General features: G+C 45.3%; 1 protein-coding gene across 1 annotated transcript in view; it reads right to left on the bottom strand.

Moving 5' to 3' along the window:
* The window catches only part of LOC147892738 (rhodanese-like domain-containing protein 14, chloroplastic), a 91,483-nt gene that overhangs the window by 40,644 nt on the left and 30,334 nt on the right, over positions 1 to 20,505 (bottom strand). Inside the window, exon 4 of the mRNA XM_087387687.1 lies at positions 12,992 to 13,032. Coding sequence (XP_087243813.1) covers positions 12,992 to 13,032 — 41 coding nt within the window. The remainder of the gene's footprint in view (positions 1 to 12,991; positions 13,033 to 20,505) is intronic.

Here is a 20,505-nt window from a genome sequence, read left to right as displayed (position 1 = left end):
CTGGGTGTCCTCCAAAGCCTCTGTACATCTGGCTCTCCAAATATGCCATGCTGTAATACTCGCCAGAATCTCCCAAGATGTGTCTACAGAAGCGAGGGGAGCCCTGAATGGAGTAAACAGAACATCCCGGAGGGAGCATGACTCCACAAGGTGTCGTTGAACAAAGAAAGCTATGTCTGTGTCATGTCCCTCAAGTCTGTGGACCAGTGAGTGACAACCAAGCAAATGATCCCCAGGTCAGGAAGAAGGGTGCTCTATGAAAGATGCAAAGTATCCTAGCAACACCCTTCCAAATCGTCCTCGCCTGAGTGCCCTCCCAAAGGCAATGCTGCAATGACTCAACCGCTGAGTGGCATCGCGGACATGTAGGGTCAGCCCCGAACCTAGATCTCCACAAGTTCACTGCAATCCCTCCATGAATAGTAAGACAGATGAATAACGTGATTTTCCTATTCCTGAGGGATTTCCAAAGTCTCCTCCAAAAGTTTTTCTGCATCTGTGCAGAAATCTGAAAAGCATCCCAATGAGGAGCTCTAGAGAGCCTCCAATCTCTACAACTGAGCTGGAATCTCCTAGAATTTCTGACCGTGTAACAAAAGAAGGGGATGCTCTTCTCTCAGTGCCTTTCATCTATCCACTCCCATTCCCCTAGATCCCACTGCAAGGATCTAATAGGGGAACCTCCATACAACCAAAGCCTCCAAGATCCAAGAGCCAGGAGAACGAGGTCTGGATCAAGATACCACTGTGAGTCTCTACCCATCTCCATGCATCCTGCAATCCTGACAGGCTGAAAAGGAGCCTCCAACAGAATGTCCTTTGAAGATCTGTGGAGTCTGCCTCTTGCATGAACCTGAAAGACAAGGGTATCCTCATGTGCATCCTGCAAGGCTATAACCTGCAGAGGGATACCTATCCTTGTAAAAGCCCCCAACTAGGTGGACTCCGAGATAGGCAAATGGTCTGTATCCATCCACTCCACTCGTATGGCTGCATCTATTTGTTGCATCCTGGCTGCACTTCCTCTGAGGTGACTAACTGAATGAACTTTCTAATCCTCTGAAAGCATCCTGAAAGCTTTCCAAGCACCCACCGTGGATGCAGGGCCCAACTCCCATCTAGACCACTGCACGTAGTGTGACATGCCCAGTGATATGCCATGCTCATCTAGTATGCAATCATTCCACATGACAGGCTGCCTGTCAATATCTTCACGAGAGGAGGGTGGAGCTCTCCAAAGAGTACTTCTAAAGCTGTCCCAAGCTTTCAGAATGGCAGCCATGAGAGGGGAGGTACGAGATTTGAGATGGGCTGACGTAAAGATCCATCTAGGCCTATCCATCCAATGTCCTCCCTGAGAAGGTGTGCATGTCTGTATACTGCATAAGAAAAAATCCTTCCAAGGCTCTTGACCAAGCATCAAACCTTTGACCACCATCTTGCAGAGCAAGGCTCTACACTGCATCAATAATATTGAGACCCCCTTTCTCAGTGGGTAGAAAAAGAGTCTCCCAAGCCACCCTGGCTATCACATCTAAAGTGCTGTCTAATCCACTCCACAAAAAATTCATGATAGGTCTCTTGAGCTGAGTGATACTGCTTGTAGATTGGCACCAACAAGAGCAAACAAACCAGGCTATAGCCAACAGTACCTGGTTTACAACCACCACTCTGGATGCAAGATCAAGTCTGGCCGAACTCCAAAATAGGATTTTCCTCCTGATGCTCTCCAACACGGGAGCGAACTGCTGTGCTGGAGAAATGCCCACCCCAACCTAGCATCCAAGATACCTGACAATGACACCCCTCTGAATCCAAGTAAAGCCAATATCAGCACCCCAATCTGGAGTGTCCTCATCACTAATCCAGAAACCATTGGATTTGTTCTACTTAATGTGAGCCCTTGCTGCAATGCAAAACAAATCCAAGGCTGTCCGGAAAGAGGTGATTGTCTGTGGAGTGGCATCCAAAAAAATAGCCGCGTCATCTGCCAACTCACTGTCCATCAACTCCTCTTCCTGTCTCAACGGAAGTCTCAGCCCAAAAATATCATCTTGAGCTCTAATATAGAGGCTCACAGCTTCAGCCACAAATAAGAATAGAAAGGGGGCTAGAGGGATCCTTGGCAGACTGATCTAGAAATCTGAAACCTGTCTCCCCTGACTCCACCAATGAGTACCTGCCTATGGGCTGACCTGTAAAGAGCAGAAACCCCTCTAATCCACAAATCTAAAAATCCAAAGCAAAGAAGGGTTCCCTCTAGAAAACCCCAGTCTATCCCGTCGATTTCAAATCGACAACACACAAGATCTGGAGGAACTAGATCACTTGGCTATGATAGTGAGCCAAAAGATGCAAACAAAATGGTTGTCCTCTCTTCAAACTAGAGGGGTGGAAAGAAGATGCAGTGCCGCTATTGAAAGCAGTTTGGGCACAAGGAAGCCTTCTATTTCAAAAACAAGGAAAAGGAGCAACAAGAGCACCATGCCAACCATGTTGCCGAAACTCAATTGTAAGTGGATCCTGTCACCAATTGGTGCTTCTCCAAAGACATAATTAGGAATCTTTATTAGATTGACTTCGGTCAAAGAAAGTTGACTCTGGTTAACTAGAACAAGTTTAGTTACTTTGCTTTGCATTGGGAAAAAGGAACTGTGGGTACACTGACAAAATATGAAGAGGGGAGAGGAGAAGAGTGGAGATGAGGAGAGAGGGCACAGCTAGAGAGCACACCACAAATGACTAACTGTACACTAGAATTAGTTGAAAAAATAGAATATATACAAACCCTTTTAGGGTTAGGGTTAGGGGATCTAACCCTTTCCTTTATAGCACTCTATAAGGTTAGTGCTATGCACATATGATCACGTGATGGTGCTATGCACACATGATCACATGATGTTGAGCGTGAACTCTCAACACCTTCCCTCAAGATCAACATCATGAAGTAGGCCTTCCCTCAAGATGATGATTCAGGGGAATCGAAGAAGGACTGAGCATTACATTCCATCACACCCCTTTAATGGGAATGTCCTTCCTCTGCATCAAACCAAGAGCTAGTCGGTGTTTCTCGAATAGCTCTTTACCGAGTGGTTTGGTAAAGATGTCTGCAACATTTTCTTTGCTATCACAATGCTGCAGTGTGATGTCACCAAGTAACACTCTTTCTCTGATGAAGTGCTCTCTGACATCAATGTGCTTTGTTCTGGAGTGATATACTGGATTTTTGGCCAATGCTTGAGCCGATTGATTATCACAGTATATTGTTGTTGGCTTTGACTCATCAAAGTAATCTGTTTCTGACAATAGTCTTCTGAGCCATATAGCCTCACATGCACCTGTAGTGAGTGCTCTATATTCTGCTTCAGTCGAAGACAAAGAAACAGTTGGCTGTTTGTTTGACAACCATGATATAGCACCTTGACCAAGGAAAAATGCATATCCCTGTGTCGATCTCCTGGTCTCATGATCTCCAGCATAGTCACTGTCACAGTATCCATGCAACCGTGGATGACTTCCTCTGTATTCTATCCCAAACTGTCTTGTACCTCTGATGTATCTCAAGACTCTTTTGGCTGCATTCCAGTGAGACTGTTTTGGATTTGCCATAAACTGTGCTAGTGAGCTTACTGCATAACAAATATCTGGCTGTGTGATTGTCAGATATATAAGAGATCCAATGAGTTGCCTGTAGTATCTGTCATTGACTGTAGGCTTTTCTGAATCTTTAGTAAGTTTCAAACTCTGTTCCATGGGAGTGGCTGCAATCTTGCAATCTGCCATATGAAACTTCTTCAGGAGACTGTCAACATACTTGAGCTGACTCATGAATGTGCTATCTGAATCTCTCCAGAACTCAATTCCAAGACAATAGTGCATAAGTCCAAGATCTTTCATGTCGAACTCTGCAGATAAGTCTTGTTTTAGTTTTCTGATGAAGCTATCCTTGCTTCCTGTCACAATCAGATCATCTACGTACAAAAGTGCAATAGTGATGTCGTCCCCTTGAACTTTGTAGTAGAGAGTATGATCTGCATTGGACTTCATGTATCCCAGATCAGCAAAATACTTATCAATTCTGCTGTACCAACTTCTGGGTGCGTGCTTTAAGCCATAGAGACTTTTCTTGAGATGGCAAACCTTGTTCTCCTTTCCTGGTTCAACATAACCGGCTGGTTGTTGCATGTAGACTTCCTCGTCTAGATAACCATTGAGAAATGCATTCTTGACATCAAGCTGATAAACATTCCATTTACTGAGTGTCGCTAGTGATATCAAGAACCGTATGGAATCCATCTTTGCTACTAGAGCATAAGTCTCATCATAATCTTGGCCATATTGTTGTGCAAATCCTTTTGAAACTAATCTGGCTTTGTATCTCTGAATACTGCCATCTGGATTGTACTTCACTTTGTATACCCATTTGTTGGCTATGGCCTTCTTTCCTGGTGGAAGGTCGCATAATTCCCAAGTGTTATTTTTATACAAAGCATCCATTTCTTCATTCATAGCAGTTTGCCATTCTGGCTTATCTACTGCGTCTTCGAAGTACACTGGCTCTTCTGTAGCCATGATGGTAGTCATAAGAACATAGTTGGTGGTTTCCACCTGAATTGCTTTGCCTTTCTGAGCATATGTCAATTTGGCTGGTGGTCTGCTTTCCCTAGTAGACCGTCTGAGCTGCTGTGGCGCTGCTTGGGGTGTTGCTGGCAATTCTTGCTCTTCTTCATCAACCTGTTCTGTAGATGACTGTGAAGTCGATGCTTCTATCTCCTGTGTAGGTGAGGTTTTCCATTCTGATTCCTCATCGAAGATTACATCTCTGGAGATAATGACTTTGCGGTTGATGGGATCATACAATTTGTATGCTTTGCTTTCTTCACTGTAGCCAACCATGATGCATTTGCGTGACTTCGCATCCAATTTCCTGCGATGATCATCATGTATGTGGGCATATGCTATGCAACCAAATATGTGGAGATGCCCAATGCGTGGCTTGTGTCCAGTGAATGCTTCATAAGGAGTCATACCTTGTATCGGTTCAGTAGGAAGCCGATTAAGCAAATAGTTAGCTGTAGCTATTGCTTCTGCCCAATACTGATTCGGAAGATGCTTTTCACTAAGCATTACTCTAGCACTGTCTGCTAAAGTCCCATTCTTCCTTTCAGCTCTTGCATTTTGCTGAGGAGTATCTGCACATGTGAATTATCTTCGAATGCCGTGATTTTTGCAAAAGTTCATGAATGCTGAAGACATGTATTCACCTCCTCTGTCTGATCTCATGACCTTGATCTTTCTGCCTGTCTGGTTTTCTACCATGGCTTTGAATTCTTGAAATCTGGCAAACACTTCAGATTTCTCTTTCAGAAAGTAGACCCAACAATATCAGCTGTAGTCGTCGATGAAGGTCAAGTAATAAAGTGAACCATTGATGCTGCGGGTCTGGACATAACCCCATACATCTGTATGAATCAAATCAAGAATACCTCGTGCACGAGAGGTACTTCTGACAAAGTTGGTTCGCTTTTGTTTGCCGAAGCAGCATGCTTCACAAACTTTTCCAAGAAACTGTAGCTTCGGAATCCCAATTGCCATATTTTGATTCCGGAGATCTAACAAGTACTTGAAGTTGACATGACCATATCTCTTGTGCCATTTTGCAGATAGTGGCATCTGTTGCATTTGAGCTGACATGGCATGCTTATCTGGTACTGTAGCTAGCATCCTGTATAAGCGTCCTTCCTTGACACCTTTTGCTACTAGCTGACCTCTTTTGGATTTGTCTCTGATAGTGCATTCATCACCGTTGAAGATGACTTTGTAGTTGTGTTCCGTCATTTGACCTACTGACAAAAGGTTCTTGCTGAGCTTCGGAACATAAAGCACATCTTTGACTAATCCTTTTGTACCAGTGAAATTGTTCATAGGGATAACACCTGTCCCTTGAACCAGATTCGGTGTATTGTCTGCTGTGTAGATGACATTCTTTTGTCCTTCTAATGGCTTCATTTCTGTGAACCATTCCTCATGATTTGTCATATGAGATGATGCACCGCTGTCGATGTACCAAGGATCCTGTTCCACTTGGTCGACTTGATAGCTGAAATCCTCTTTGGGATTGAAATCAGTGTCTAGGTGCATTGTATAAGTCTGATGCAATTCCTCACTTGCAAGAAACATATTTCCATGTTCATTTGCAAAATGACTGTGACTAGAATGTCCACCACGATGATTTTCTCTTCCTCGGGAATTCCCTCGATTACTGCTGGATTGACCGCCTTGGTCGTACTGCTTCTTGCGGCAATCTCTTTCATAGTGTCTAAACTTGTGACAGTAGTTGCATTGAATGTTTGACACATTGGTGGATGCATTCCCTCGTCCTTGGAATCTTCCTCGGTTGGAATGATTTCCTCTTTGCTGATTCTGATGTTGCTGAGGATGATGCTGATGCTGATGCTGATTTTGACTTTGTTGATGATGACCACTTTTCTGATATGATCTACCTCTGTTTCTGCCTTCGCCTCTGCTTCTGTCTGAAGCTGTGAATGCATGATCATTAGAATGACCTTTACGTGCTTGAATGGCCTGAGTCCTGAGTTCTTCACCAAGTAGAACTGACTGAAGTTCTTCCAGTGTTGGAATTTGCCGTTGGATGGCAATACTCTGGACTAGATTCTCATATCCTTCTCCTAGTCCATTCAGGATTACTTGAACCATTTCTGCGGGATTCATAGTCTCTCCTGCTGCTGCAAGTTGATTGTTGTAGTCTTTGATGCGGAGTACATAAGCATGACCGGTTTCATTGCTATTGCGGAAACTCTGGTTGATCTGGTTTCTCAGGGTGAGAATCCTGGATGTGTTCTTGGACTCGTAGAGAGCTGCGAACATATCCCATGCTTCTTTTGATGTCTTGACTGTGTTGAGCTGTCCTAGCATGACATCTTGCACATTCTGCTTGATCAGGTGATAGGCATACTTGTCTTTCTTATCCCATTTTGCTTGAGCTCGGGCAATGGCAGGATCTGCTACTGGTGCGGAAACTGTTTGTGTAGATGTAGATCCCGATGTAGATTCCGTTGCTGGTACTGTGACAACAGATGCAGTAGAGCTACTGGTGGCTGGATCGGCCAATGGTCTAGGTATAGATCCATCGACATACTCCCATTTGTCATGAAGCACAAGAATGGTCTCCATTCGGTATTTCCATGTACCGTAATTGGAGTTGTCTAACTTAGCAGATGCCTCCAGATTGAGGTTGCTAGTCGACATGGTGCAAACAATGTACTCAAAAGTGTCCTGAAAAACTCTGTATGAATCAACTGCAAATACACTGAAGATGCCAAGTGAAATCTCTGTACCGTCGGTGAAGATAGAACTGCAGTATATAAGATCTGATCTGTGTTACAAGGCTTGTGGCAATGATGCCGGGAATAGCCAAGAGGCTTTACAAGGCTAAAAATGATGTGCACGATGCCGTGAGATAGCCGAATAGGCTTTACAATGGTGGCATGTGTGTGTGAAATCAAATGATATCTGCCCACTGAACCAATCTGCAATGCCTCTGTACTCTGAAGTCTGCTCACTGAACTGATGAACGTAAGGTTTCAGGTAATGTAATGATGTGAAATCGGATGTGAGCGTATGGAATGACTCCGAGTAGGTACTAGTCGGGAATTTCGGGCATGGCTTAGATTGGCAACTTGGGGAATTCAAAGCGTCCCCTCTATGGCAATCTAGTCTACTCTGATCTAGATCTAAACCAACCGTCGATCGATGAAAGAGCAGCAAATAATTCCTTTTTTTTTGTTCTTTTTAAGTGCTGGGTCAGATGCGTCGATGTAGAGGCAAATGTGCGTGAAGGAAGTGGTTTTGTCAGCGAGGCACAAATGTGAGTGTAACTTGCGCCGAAATGTGCGCGTGATGTAACGAGCGCGTAGAGCACGAAAAAACGAGCGACTTTCCTTTTTGGAGCACCCTCAAATTCTTCCTGGATCAAGAGATACGACTTGATCTAGGTGGAGGGGCAAAAGGAGTGCAAATGGTGCTCAATGATGATGTGTCACTGTGAGTCACATGCAGTGATGATGTGGCACTGTGCTTAGCAAGAGGTGTGCCAGTGAAGCTCTGTGCTGAGGTGGCAGGAGTGTGCACATGCAGTGTGTGCACAGTGTGCCTGGCAAGGGACTGTGCCTGCAGAGGGTCAGTGCTGTGACTCGACTGCTGAGGTGGCAGTGCTGAGGTGGCAGTGCTGAGGTGGCTTGATGACGTGGCCTGGTGACGTGGCACTGATGACGTGGCAGTCGATTGCCACGTGTCAGCTGGATGACGTGGCAGACAGAATAAGATGATGACGTGGCAATTGGAGGTAAGGTTGCCACGTGGCAAAACTCTATCTGCCACGTGTCGAAACGCGAGGCATCGGAATCTATCCAAGATTCTGATGGAATCTTGGAGATTCCGTCGTCTTCTCCGTCAATGGAGTTCGTTGGAGAGCGCGGCTCGTCGTAGGTGTTGATGCAGACTTTACTGAGTCGTTTGGAGAGGCGGCTCGTTTTAGTAGAAGAGCGGCTGGTGGAGGAAGCCTTTGCATGAAGCTTCTTGCGATCGCGCCTGCGTTGGAAGGTAGGCTTGCTGTTTGGAGGAGACCCGTCGATCGGAGATGGCGCTCGATGCTGGGCTTTGGAGCTTCGATCATTCGGAAGTCATGCTATGAGCCCGCAATGCAAGACAGGCTTGGACGCTCTTTTGCAATGGAAGCGTTGCCGTTTGGGTCGCTCTGCAGCTGGTTATGGAGCTGGATCGACTGTCGTTGGTGCGAGGAGCTGTCTCGTTGTCTCTCAGGTTATGAATCCCTTTCCCAGAAGACAAGATTTCCACCTCCTTGGTGGAACGTAGCAGGAAGGAGGAGGGGACTAGGTGATGGAAGAACTCTTCTTGAAGAGGTTAGGATGGCCAAATGGCAACCTCCACGAGAAACTCGTGTGCGGTATTTGGGCAGTCGAACACTGGATCGGCGAGCTTCTGCATAGACAAAAAAAAACAAGTCTCCTTCTCCTGCTGCAGTGGAGGCGGACAAGTATTCGGTATGCAGTACCGATGGATTTGAACCCTACGAAAAAACCGGGCAAGAAACCACGACGGATGTAGAGGAAAGCTTCAAATTGGCTAGGGTCGAAATAGGCCCAAAGAAGCTTTCGATACGTCTACCTGCAACATCATCTGATGAGGCACAGGAGCTAGAGCCGTCGTTGGTCGTCGTAGGTAGGAGCTTCTACTTGGCCTTTGTGAGGTGCTGTAGGTCGTTGTAGACTGGTGCGTCAATGGGCACTGCAGAGAAGCCTTTGTGGCTCGTTGGAGACTGTTACAGGGCTTGCTGAGAAACCGCCTTGTGAGCTAAGGCTATGTTGAAGGAGTATGGGTAGATAGAATGCCATACAAAGCTTCCAAAGTTATGTTTTCCACTATTGAATCCGAGCTCCTCAATGTGGTTGCTCCGACAGTGAACGAAAACAGGAAAGTGAAGACTGTCACGGAGAATTCCTATAACATGAGCAAGGTCGCTTGCCTCTCAACGGAAATATTTGAAGCATGAAATCTCTCAAGGAACTCTTAACGGAAATCCTCTCTCACTCCGAAAGAAGAGATTTCTCTCTCTCACAATAAGAATGTCTCAAGAAACAATGAATCGAATGAAAGGAGATTAACGGAAATCTCTCAATCTCTCATGGACGGAAATTTCTCTCAAATGGACGGAAATTCTCTCAACGGAAGTGAAGGGAAAAAATCTCACAATCACTCAAGAGAACTCTCAATCTCACAATCTCTCTCACACTCTCAAGGATCACAATGTCTCAGCGGAAGACAAGGAAGCTCTGATACCATGACAAAATATGAAGAGGGGAGAGGAGAAGAGTGGAGATGAGGAGAGAGGGCACAGCTAGAGAGCACACCACAAATGACTAACTGTACACTAGAATTAGTTGAAAAAATAGAATATATACAAACCCTTTTAGGGTTAGGGTTAGGGGATCTAACCCTTTCCTTTATAGCACTCTATAAGGTTAGTGCTATGCACATATGATCACGTGATGGTGCTATGCACACATGATCACATGATGTTGAGCGTGAACTCTCAACACCTTCCCTCAAGATCAACATCATGAAGTAGGCCTTCCCTCAAGATGATGATTCAGGGGAATCGAAGAAGGACTGAGCATTACATTCCATCATACACCCACAAGGGACTAGGATTAGTCCTGCATTCGGCTAACCTTTAATGCGTTAAAGTGTTAAATATTGTTTGTGCAAGGGGCAAGACTTTGGACAGTGCTTAATTCCCCCCTTTTTAGAAGGAAAAAGCACAAGACAATTGGTGCCTCAAGGAATGAAGGGCCCACTTGAGTTGAAAGAAGTAAACATTGTCTCCCCTTATGAAGAAAGCACTTGCTCTAGAGAAAGCCTAGCTTTCTAGAGAAAATCGTTATTCTAGGAAAGAAAAGTAGGCCCAGCCTTTGGAAAGCACAATCTTTCTAGTTGGCTGGCCTAGTCTATAAACTAAGGGCCTCTAGGCTTGCAATTGTATGGAGGATTGTACCTAGACTCTGCTCCCTTGTCACAGCCACATTGGACAAAGAGATTTCTATTGCAATAAAGACCTTTGGGGGAGGCCAGCCCTTATTTCTGGCCCTTGGTGCTGGATTTTTATTCTCTCTCTCCCTCTACTTCACTCTCTCTCTATTCGATTTCATCCCATACCTCTTCTGAAAGTTTCCCAAGCTCTCTCGCAGCCCTCCAGCCCCTACACGAAGTGGTTTTCAACGGGCAAATTGTTCTTCGGTGCTGTGAATTGGTTTCTATTGCTGCAATTTGGATTCAAGCCACCTATGGGCACGTTTTCTGAAGTGCGATTTAGCAAAGAAGGTTGCAATTTGATAGTTGAATCTGAGATTAAGATGTGGTTAAGGTTTCAGCATTATTAGAGCATAGTCTCGCCACTTTCCTTGGTGGCAGCGATCCAAAGAATTGTCAGATTGAACAAGGATATCAATGATTTGGGAGAGTCAGCGAATCTTCAGCCCCAAAGAGAGTTTCAAGGCCCAGATATGCTTCGGCTCAAGGGTTTGGAGCTGCCATCTCTTAAATTTATCAGTTTTGCACCCGATTCCCGTTAAATCATACAACCAGAAGCCACTCCTACCCTTACTTCACCGTGCATCGAGCCGGATCCTGTCTTGACCCACCAAGCGATTACCTTCTTGAGAGGAGTGGGGACTTTGCAGTGCTTTGAATCAGTTCAGGTTTGACTTTTCATGTCGCACATCATGGTTTCGAAACATGGCAGTTCAGCCACTAGATGGCCCTCTTAGAAGCGTCCCACTGGGCCCGACGACAATCTAGATGAAGAACTTGTTAAGGCAAGAATCCAAGAGTACCAGTCATTGAAGCAAATACCTCAATTTCGGCACTTATTTGAGGAGATTATGTCCAAGCAAAGAGGTAATAGAAGGCGTTCTCCTCCTCCCCTTACCTCAAAAGAATCCCAAAGACAACGTCATTCTTTAAGAAGGCGTCCATGAAGTCCTTAACCATCCCGAAGGTACTATGCTTCAAGAGAAAGAAGAAGGAACCCATAGCCTCATAGAGACGGTGTAAAAAGCATGGGCAAAAATCCCCAAATTCCAGCCTGCCCTTGTCCAGGAGTTCTTCTTCTTCTTTTTCTTCTTCTTCTTCTTCTCCTCTTCCTTTTCCACATTCAGATAGTGTTCTCCTCAAGGACAAAAAAGGAGGAGATCTAGATCCAAGAGCTTAAAAGAATGGTAAGTCCACCAAGTTCACCACTTTTGATGGAAAGTATGGAGCAAGTGAAAAAGCTTTGCAATTCATCTACCAGTTCAATATTGCTGTCAAAATAGGATATTATCGAGAGAAGTTTACATCTTACAAACAGCGCATGGTGGGGATCTCTTTTAGTTGCAGATAATGTGCCAAAGAAGTGGAAAGATTTCAAGAAACAGTTCTTCGAATCTCGCAACAAGCAATGCACGTTTTGATCTCGAATAAGGAATACACAAGTTGCAAAGCTGTGTGGTTTCTATAAAAGTAATGTATGTCATAAGCAACTACTGCACATTTTAGTTTTGGAAAGGGAAGACCACGAATTGTAAAGCTGTTTAGTTTCAATGACTCATTCGCCAAGCGATATAGGCAAAGACAGGAAAATATGTTGACCTGCAATACAAATTTGTCATAGAGAGAATGCAGATTAAGGATCCAAATGATTGGTTGTCCTTATGCATGTATTGCAGAAATAAGAGGCAGGCATATCAGAACACCGAAGTGTACTAACCCCAACAAGTTATATACTTTATTAACCCATTCAGGTCCATTCACTTTCACAAATTATCGCAAGTTTCCATGATTTATACGTCAGTAGATTCCTGCGATTTCTGCTTTTAATGGATATTTGTCCTCCTCTCTTGATCTCAAAGGCTCTTTGAGTTTTACAAAACTTTCTTTGCTGAGTCCTTTGGTGAAGATAACTACCTTGGTTCCAATTTCAGATTAAATAAGTGCATTTATCCTACAAATTGCTTCCCACTCAATCACTAGCTACTACAAATTGCTTCCCACTCAATCACTAGCTAGATAATTTGCTTGTTATCTTGGCATAAATAAATGACCCTCCTGATTCTTTGTTTCTTTATAATCATAATTTTCCCAGCTACAACTGTAAGTTGTCTTACAATTTGTCAACATGGGCACTTTCTGCCCCCACTTTTGAACTAAACAAGAAGATTTCTCCATTTAAAAATATCCAAAGGAAAAGATCTCCATGATCAAGGCAACCATTGTCTTTGTGGAGAAAATGTTTGAGACAACAAGATGAAACTGCGAGCCTCTCACAAATCGTCTCTATAATGCATACTCCTTTATTAAACTGAATCAAAAAATGCTTACAATAGGTCTTATAAGGTAAAAGATATGGCCTTACCTGTGCCTGAAAAGTTGGTAAGTAACGCAAAACCAAGCCTCCTGAGTCCAAGAGCAAGTAAAAGGCATGAACATTCAAAAAGAAAGTCATATTTCAATTATTGTACAATTCGATGTTTATTGCTAAAAAATTAAACTAGAAAAGAGTTATGCATTTCTTTGTACAAGTTTCTTCATCCAAATGTAACAATTATAAAGCATGACATTACACAAAAATTCTTGAACATGAATAATGCATATCAATGGAATAGAACCTTTCATATTGATATTGAAGTTCTCTAATGCACTCAATTCAAAAGTCTACTATACCTGTAGGGATACAGGTTACCCAAGTTTTCTAGCCTGGAGAGGGTCTAAACTCTTTTGGAGAGAGATTGCCTAGCATCGCATGCAAGATCAATTGGCACAAGTCAATTCATTTTTTTGTCGATACTAAGTGCTCTCTCTCGTGGGAGAGGCCCTCGTTTTTAGGTGGTTCCATTATCAGATACCTAGAATGTCAAGAAGGAACCCACTTATCGGCACAACAAGAGGTGGACCAAGCATCTGTTCAAGCTTTTGTATTGAGGCTGCACTAAGCTCTCACACGTAGGGAGATATTTGGTTAAGTATTAGGCTTTGTTAGCCATGGTTTGATACACAGCCTTTATTGTTCTTCTCATTGGAAATGCATGGGACAGCTTCAACATTTGTCCACCATCTCTTCAAGCAGGATCAAACGGCACCTACAAGTTGTCCCATGTCAATCAATGATCCCCTCACATAGAGAGGGGACTAGTCATCACACATCATATGAATCAAAGTCTAGCAAGGATTTAAAAGCACCTTTGAGTATGCAAGGGTAAGCCAAAGTGGTAGCAGCTTTTCTGCACTAGAGGTTTGTGATTCAAAGGGGGAGATGATATGGGCATGCGAGCACATTGGTGGGCTTAGTGCTACAATGGCCTAGCCAGATGAAGTATTGGAGCAAGATCGCATAGCTTGCTTCAAACGAGCATCTTTGCAACTACAAGCTAGTCCATGGATAGTGAGCTCGATGCAGTTGACGAGGCCCCACCAAGGACAACCCCCTCACATGATCGCAAGGACAATTTTCATGGACAAGGGTCCTTTGAGGGATGTGAGAGGCAACCATGGCAATCCCCTTGTTTATGTGTTATTCAGTCAAATGCAAATGTCAAAAATAAACCCATGGAGGAGATTTATCCTTGGAGCAGATTCCTTCTAAAAAGGTAAGGTTGTTTGTTAGCAAGGAATGGGTTATTGACCTAGGCCAAGCTAGTCTATAGCATTAGTACATGGATACTATAGTTACAAGAAGGTTTCCCACTCCAAGAGACTGTAAGGGCATAAAACTTGTGATGGAGCATTGGCACCGGGTCGGTATGCATGGTCCGTTGTGGTCACCTAGGTACAGGCCTGCATCGAATAAATGCCATTGTCACCCCATCAGCCCTATCTCCAGTTTGCTGAACATGCAGGGAAGGTCACCAAGCCTCATATGTGCATCAACCCGCTAGCAAGAGTGTCATGACTCTCGCTTTGGACCTTAGCTATATCGTCTCCCGTAGCCCTACTAGTCCGTATTGTCTAACTGGAAAAACTTAGTGATCTTGCTCTGGGTGGAGTCTGTCTGTAACCCCTGATCTCACATATGTATCCTGAGCAGATGCTTTCAGTGTCGAACGGCCTGATAATGAAAGACGCCAAGCATCTCTAATCAGGGTAAGACAAGAAGTTGTAGAGGAGAGACAATGGTAGCAAACTCAGGCCTCATAGTACACAGAAATCGAAATGCTACTCTGATACAATCTCCTGCCAACCACATAGAGTGCAAATGCGACCCTCTCTAGGCATGCCCTTAGTCCATCCACTCTCAATTCATAGGCGGTACGATGAAACATGAGATGATATCCTTGAGGCATGGGGGAGGTGGAACCGTGTGTATCTTGATGGGTCAATGAAACCATCCTCTAAATCCTCAAGCAATGGTCCTTGTAGAAGCGAAGCTTCATAAGAAGCTCGCGGGGGTGCAAACTAGGCCCTCAATATGTGTAGCTATAAGCGATCTTCTCAGATAATTTGGTTGATCTCATGATATGTGAGCGGGGCCGAGGGGGCCTTAGGGGGGTAATGTGCCATGTGGAGCCCCAAACTCTCAAACCATCTACATGTTCAACATTTGTGATCACCCTCAGCTGCCAAAGCCATGGCTGAATATGGGGCTAGCCATGGTGACCTACGTCAACCTACTATACAAGAGCCATAATCCTGGACCTTGTAAAGATACTTGATAACCTAGAATGCTATGTTAAGTTGTATTGGGTATGCTTTGAACTCAGCTAGGACTATCCAATGTCAGACTAACGGCTTACTACAGATAATCCAAGGAATGCAAGAGAACTTGAAGCCACGCCGCTCAAGCGCAATCTGTCTCTGATACATTGAGCTCCTAGCAAGGGCTGCCATACATACCTATTGGGCGAACTAGGAAGCCAAAGAGGAGACTAGGTCCGGTGATCCTGAAATGTGAGTAAAAGCAATGCTACTCAAGTCTAGCAAGCGTGGTGTACCCCCTGCTCAGTTGGGTCTATATTGCTAGTCACATCGTGAAAATCCAGCTAGAGAAAAGAACCCCCAAGTATGTATAGGATGCAACAACATCCCACCCATAATCCATCCAGCGTGAAATAATCTCTTTTCATGGTTGCTCGAGATGTGTTGAAGATCTTGATGTTAGTTTTACCAAGGTTGACCTTCAAGTCATGCGTCTCATAGAAGGCATGAAGTGCATCCAAGTGTCATTAAAGGACCTTTGCTCAGGATGAGAGTAAGACCACAACTTCTACGTATAAGAGAATTTGTTTAAGCTCGTTGTCCGTTCGGTGGTTTGCCCTGTTCTGCTCGTCATCCGTCTACACCCGTTGTCGTTTGCTCACCATCGTCGTCACCAAGTCGAGGCTTCCATCGTTGTTCCTCCTCACCACTCGTCGTTTGCTCGCACTAGGAGCTGCACCTATGTCATGACCTATGCCTAGACATCGAGGCCCCCATGAGCTAAACAGGTCGCCAAAAGGGCCCCCCCTATGGGCTATTACCTCAGCCCGGACATAGCGTGGCAGCCCTCCAGGCCCCCCATCTCCTTGCACCTGTCAGGGGCTGTTCCCAACCCTCACACTACCCTCCTTGACGAGCCTGTGTGACCCCCACCAACAGGTAGACGAAGGGCCCGCCTAGCCTCCGCCTATCCTGTCACACAAAATAGGCAGATGACGGGCCTGTATGGGAAGCCTTTGGGTGCTGCGACCTACCTTGCCACACACAGGGGGTGCCCTACTTGTGGCGCATGCACCTCGGACCTGGAAACAACCTCAGGGGCTTGTAGGAAGGTCTACAAGACACCCACATTGCTCACGTGGCCTGCAAGAGGCCTTGGTACCATCACGATCTGCCTCTTCCTGTTGGAGGTCCAAGAAGCCACTGCTCCAACCCCAAGAAGTACCTACAAGACTCAAATTGCACCCCGACTTGCATTGTACTACAACCGGGCCTGTTGGACCTGCAAAAAGAAAATATAAATCAGCTTCTACACAATGGATAGCTCACCAGACCAAAACAAGAGAAGACAAGGAAAGAAAATACAATGTCATTTGGACTAAAGGACAGAAGGTGGAGGACACAAATGCCAAAGTATGAATCTCAACAATTAACGAGGTATGCAAAATGCGAGATGCTGAGATTGAATGCCTATAGAAGAAGCTAGAAGAAACTAGGAAAGATGAGCTCTCAAATCTACGTGCCCAAATGCAAGATGATATGAAGAAATGGCAAGGGGAGATGAAAAAGAAGAAGACAAATCAACTATGCAAAATGCAGATTGATATAACCAGTCTTTTTACCTCCCAGATTGATACATTGGGAGCCCAAGTTGCGAACCTCAAAGAGGATAATGAGAAGCTGAGGACAAATGCACATGGAGAGGATGGGGAGATTCTGCCACCCCAAAATGAGGAGCTGAACCTCATTAAAGAGAAAATAAAACAGCTCAAGGATGCAAAGGGGACTCCAGAAGAGGGATGCAAGACCATAGATGAGTTGAAATTTGAGAATGAGGCACTCAGAAAAGAGATGACAAATTTACAGGCCACCATGCAAGGTAAACATGCTGAATTCATGCAGCAAATCAATATGGAGAAGGCTGAAATGCTAGAATGGAAGGATTTCGTAAGAGGTCACAACAGTCCCTAAGAAGGAGTTCCTCTCTGATGCCTTAGAAGAAGACAAGGGAAGAGATGGGGTAGCAAGGCCCTGAATGTTCTAGTTAGAGGGCTAGCAGTAGGAGACACTCTTATGGCAGATGCTGCAGCACTATTCTCTAATAAGGGGGTTATTTTGACGTGTGAGACAGCTTGGAGGGTGGGCAAGGACGATGAACCAACCAGGCCATTGATTGTGAGGCTCCGAACAGCAGCAAATAGGTCCACCCTCATGAGCGTGAGGACGACATTGAAGGGCACCTGAACTTTCTTGGATGATGATCTAATGCTCTTGCAACAAGAGAACCGACGAGAGGGGATGGTCTATGTAATGGCAGCAAGACAAGAAGGGAAATGGGCTGTGTAGCGAAATGACAAAGTGATCATTCTAGAGAGAGAAGAAATGACAAACGGGGGAATGGATAGCACACGACATTGTCTCCACCCGGGGACACGGGCTAAGAATAACCTGAAAATGGCAGTTTGGAATTGCAATAGCACCATCTTGTTTGACCCGGGTGGTTTCTCATAAACATACATTGAGACACATGAGAGCCCGGAAAGAGGACTGCCCACAGTGACAGGATATGCTTGGGAGTCAGCCCATAGGAAGGAGATGAGGAGAGACAGTGGGGTACACGGGTCTGGAGGGGTGGCTGTCCTTTTCAGATCACACATGAGATCACTCATATCTGTGGTACGAGGAGAGGAGCATGCTTGACACATGTGGATACGAATCCAGATACCACACACACGTCCTATTTTCATCGCATTGTGCTACTTCCCTCTCGATACGTCATCATACGCACATGAGGTCACTCCAAAGGGACACAGCCCATGTGAGACGATACATGATGACATCATGGAGTTCTCCAGGCAGGGTGATAACCTTCTTCTAGGTGACTTCAATGCACGTACAGGAGACAGACATGTAGACTTGCTGGATTTTGCATCTGATTCTCTCATAGTGCCGAAGCTGGATGCAACAGAGCTTGGGATAGTGAGACACTCATCAGACACAGCACGCCTGACAGGATATGGGCGACACCTATTTGAGTTGGGGGCTCTGATCATATACAATGTCTCACAGGTGGCCATCATCTGGCTGGCTGACTTGCTTTCCACATGGGACGAGCACAATGGACTACCTAGTAGATCCCTTAGCCTTGGCCTCACGAATACATGACTTTATTGTGCCTCCCCCCCCAATCCGTGCTGACCACTCATACTGATCCTTTCGTTTATCTGCTACTATGCGAGTTTTACAGGGAGGTCCCATCCCACATCCACTCGGATGCAGGTCCACTTTGATCGTGCCCTTGACCCCCGTCTATGTGAGCCACTATCTTCTGGCATCACTACTTAGAGATGATGGAGATCTCACCCATGCCTCAGACATCCTTGCCTCAGTAGTACAGGACACTGCCATCATGCCCTTCCCCTTGACTCGATCTGCACACGTCCCAGCTGGAAAGATGCCCCAAAACCCTTGGTATGATGACGAATGCAGAAAGAAAGAAAGTTTATTAAAGTCTTCGGGAGACCGTGAAGGTCTATGAGACTAAAGATAACTGATACAATGACCATAACGGTGGCGGTCTCAAAACGGGCCAGCCAACCGTTTCTACAAAAAAGAGGTTATGAAGGACGGTGTGTCTAGTCCTAATACAAAAAATATGTGTCTACCTCCAGATGATACAAAAAAGAAGGGGGGGGCACCAAAAATGGGGCGGAGGGGGGAGATACAGTACATATGTGCAGGTGGTGATCGTCAGAGACCAATCATAGAGATGAGAGATTACCTCAAACATGAGCGACCCCTAGGCCATCTAGCATCACCTGAGGCACAGGGATCTCTCAACAATTGACACCTCGTAAAAGACAGCCTTTCCTAATGCATAGGATGGAGGAGGTGATCAAATCATTCCGAGGGGGAGACCCTACCATTGGGATGGGGGATTCTATCGGAGGGGAAGTCGCCTATTCCCATCACAGATCCAAGGGTTTGGCACACATATGCATGCTCTCTCTATGACATCCCGATGCACACACCACAGGACATGTCCTCTATACCCAGGCCCAATATTTGCCATTTGTTCACTACACAAAATGTATAGGCTGCACTTCGTCGGCTTCATAACCGGAGAGCACAAGACCATGAAGGGCTAAGGACAGCATCTTGCACATGGACAGAAGGTATTGACTCTGCTCCTAGCATAGATGTTCAGCCATATGGTAAACCATGGCTTCCCACCTGCTTGGAGCACTACAACCATTGTATCGATACACAAAGCAGGTCATCCCATGGACACTGTGGGAACTATCGTACCCTCATGATTGGCCACACCTTGACCAAGATTTATGGTTCAGTTCTAAAGAGAGATCAATGGCCACACAGAGGCCCATGGACAGAGGGCTCTAGGTTAAGCACATTTTTGGAGACAGCACTCCACCCTAGACCACATCTTCACTCTGAGGGCTATCATTGAGGAGGTGATATCGAGATGTCAGAAAGTCTACGCTTTTGCTTCATAGACTTTCGAAAGGCCTTCGACACTATCCCATGATCCCGCATGGCTACAGGAGATGTAGATTCGAGAGATCTTGATTTGGGGGGTGATGAGCCGTACGAGTCCATCAGAGGGAGCATTCGTGCCCCACGAGGCCTATCAGATTGGGTTGAGAGCACGATCGGCGTGAAGCAGGGATGTCCCCTTTCGTCGACTCTTTTCGGACTCTACATTGATAAGATCGCATCGTTCATAGACCGCATAGGTGGCGAGGGATCAATACTTACTGATTTGATGATAACAGATACTACTATATGCGGATGGCATAGTCCTCATATCATCTTCAGCAGAGGGACTACAGAGACATTTAGAGGCCCTGGAGGTGTTTTGCAGAGAGAGAGACTTGACAGCTAACCTTAGGAAGACCAAAGTTACGATCTTCAACATCTCAGCAGTACTTCATCGACAGAGCTTCACTTACCAAGGGGAGCCAATGGAGATAGTGCAGTCCTACACATACTTGGGGGCAGTTTTCATAGGACCAATCTTCACGATGACCCACGCAGCCAAAGCACGACTCACACAAGGGCGGGGTGCTCTAGCCCGACGAGAGAGAAAATGCTTTCAAGCTCACTTTTAGGATCCATCAACAAAGGGCTGGCTTATTGACACCTTAGTGAGGCTGGTTGCTATGTATGCAGCACCTTTCTGGGCGTGTGATCTCTTGGCGACACAGTGGAAGAAATTTG

This window comes from Dipteris shenzhenensis, chromosome 16, assembly GCF_047967505.1.
Source record: "Dipteris shenzhenensis isolate YYH24624 ecotype China chromosome 16, Dip_SZ_1.0, whole genome shotgun sequence".
In the NCBI taxonomy this organism is placed as follows: domain Eukaryota; kingdom Viridiplantae; phylum Streptophyta; class Polypodiopsida; order Gleicheniales; family Dipteridaceae; genus Dipteris; species Dipteris shenzhenensis.
This window is presented reverse-complemented; position numbering and strand designations above follow the sequence as displayed.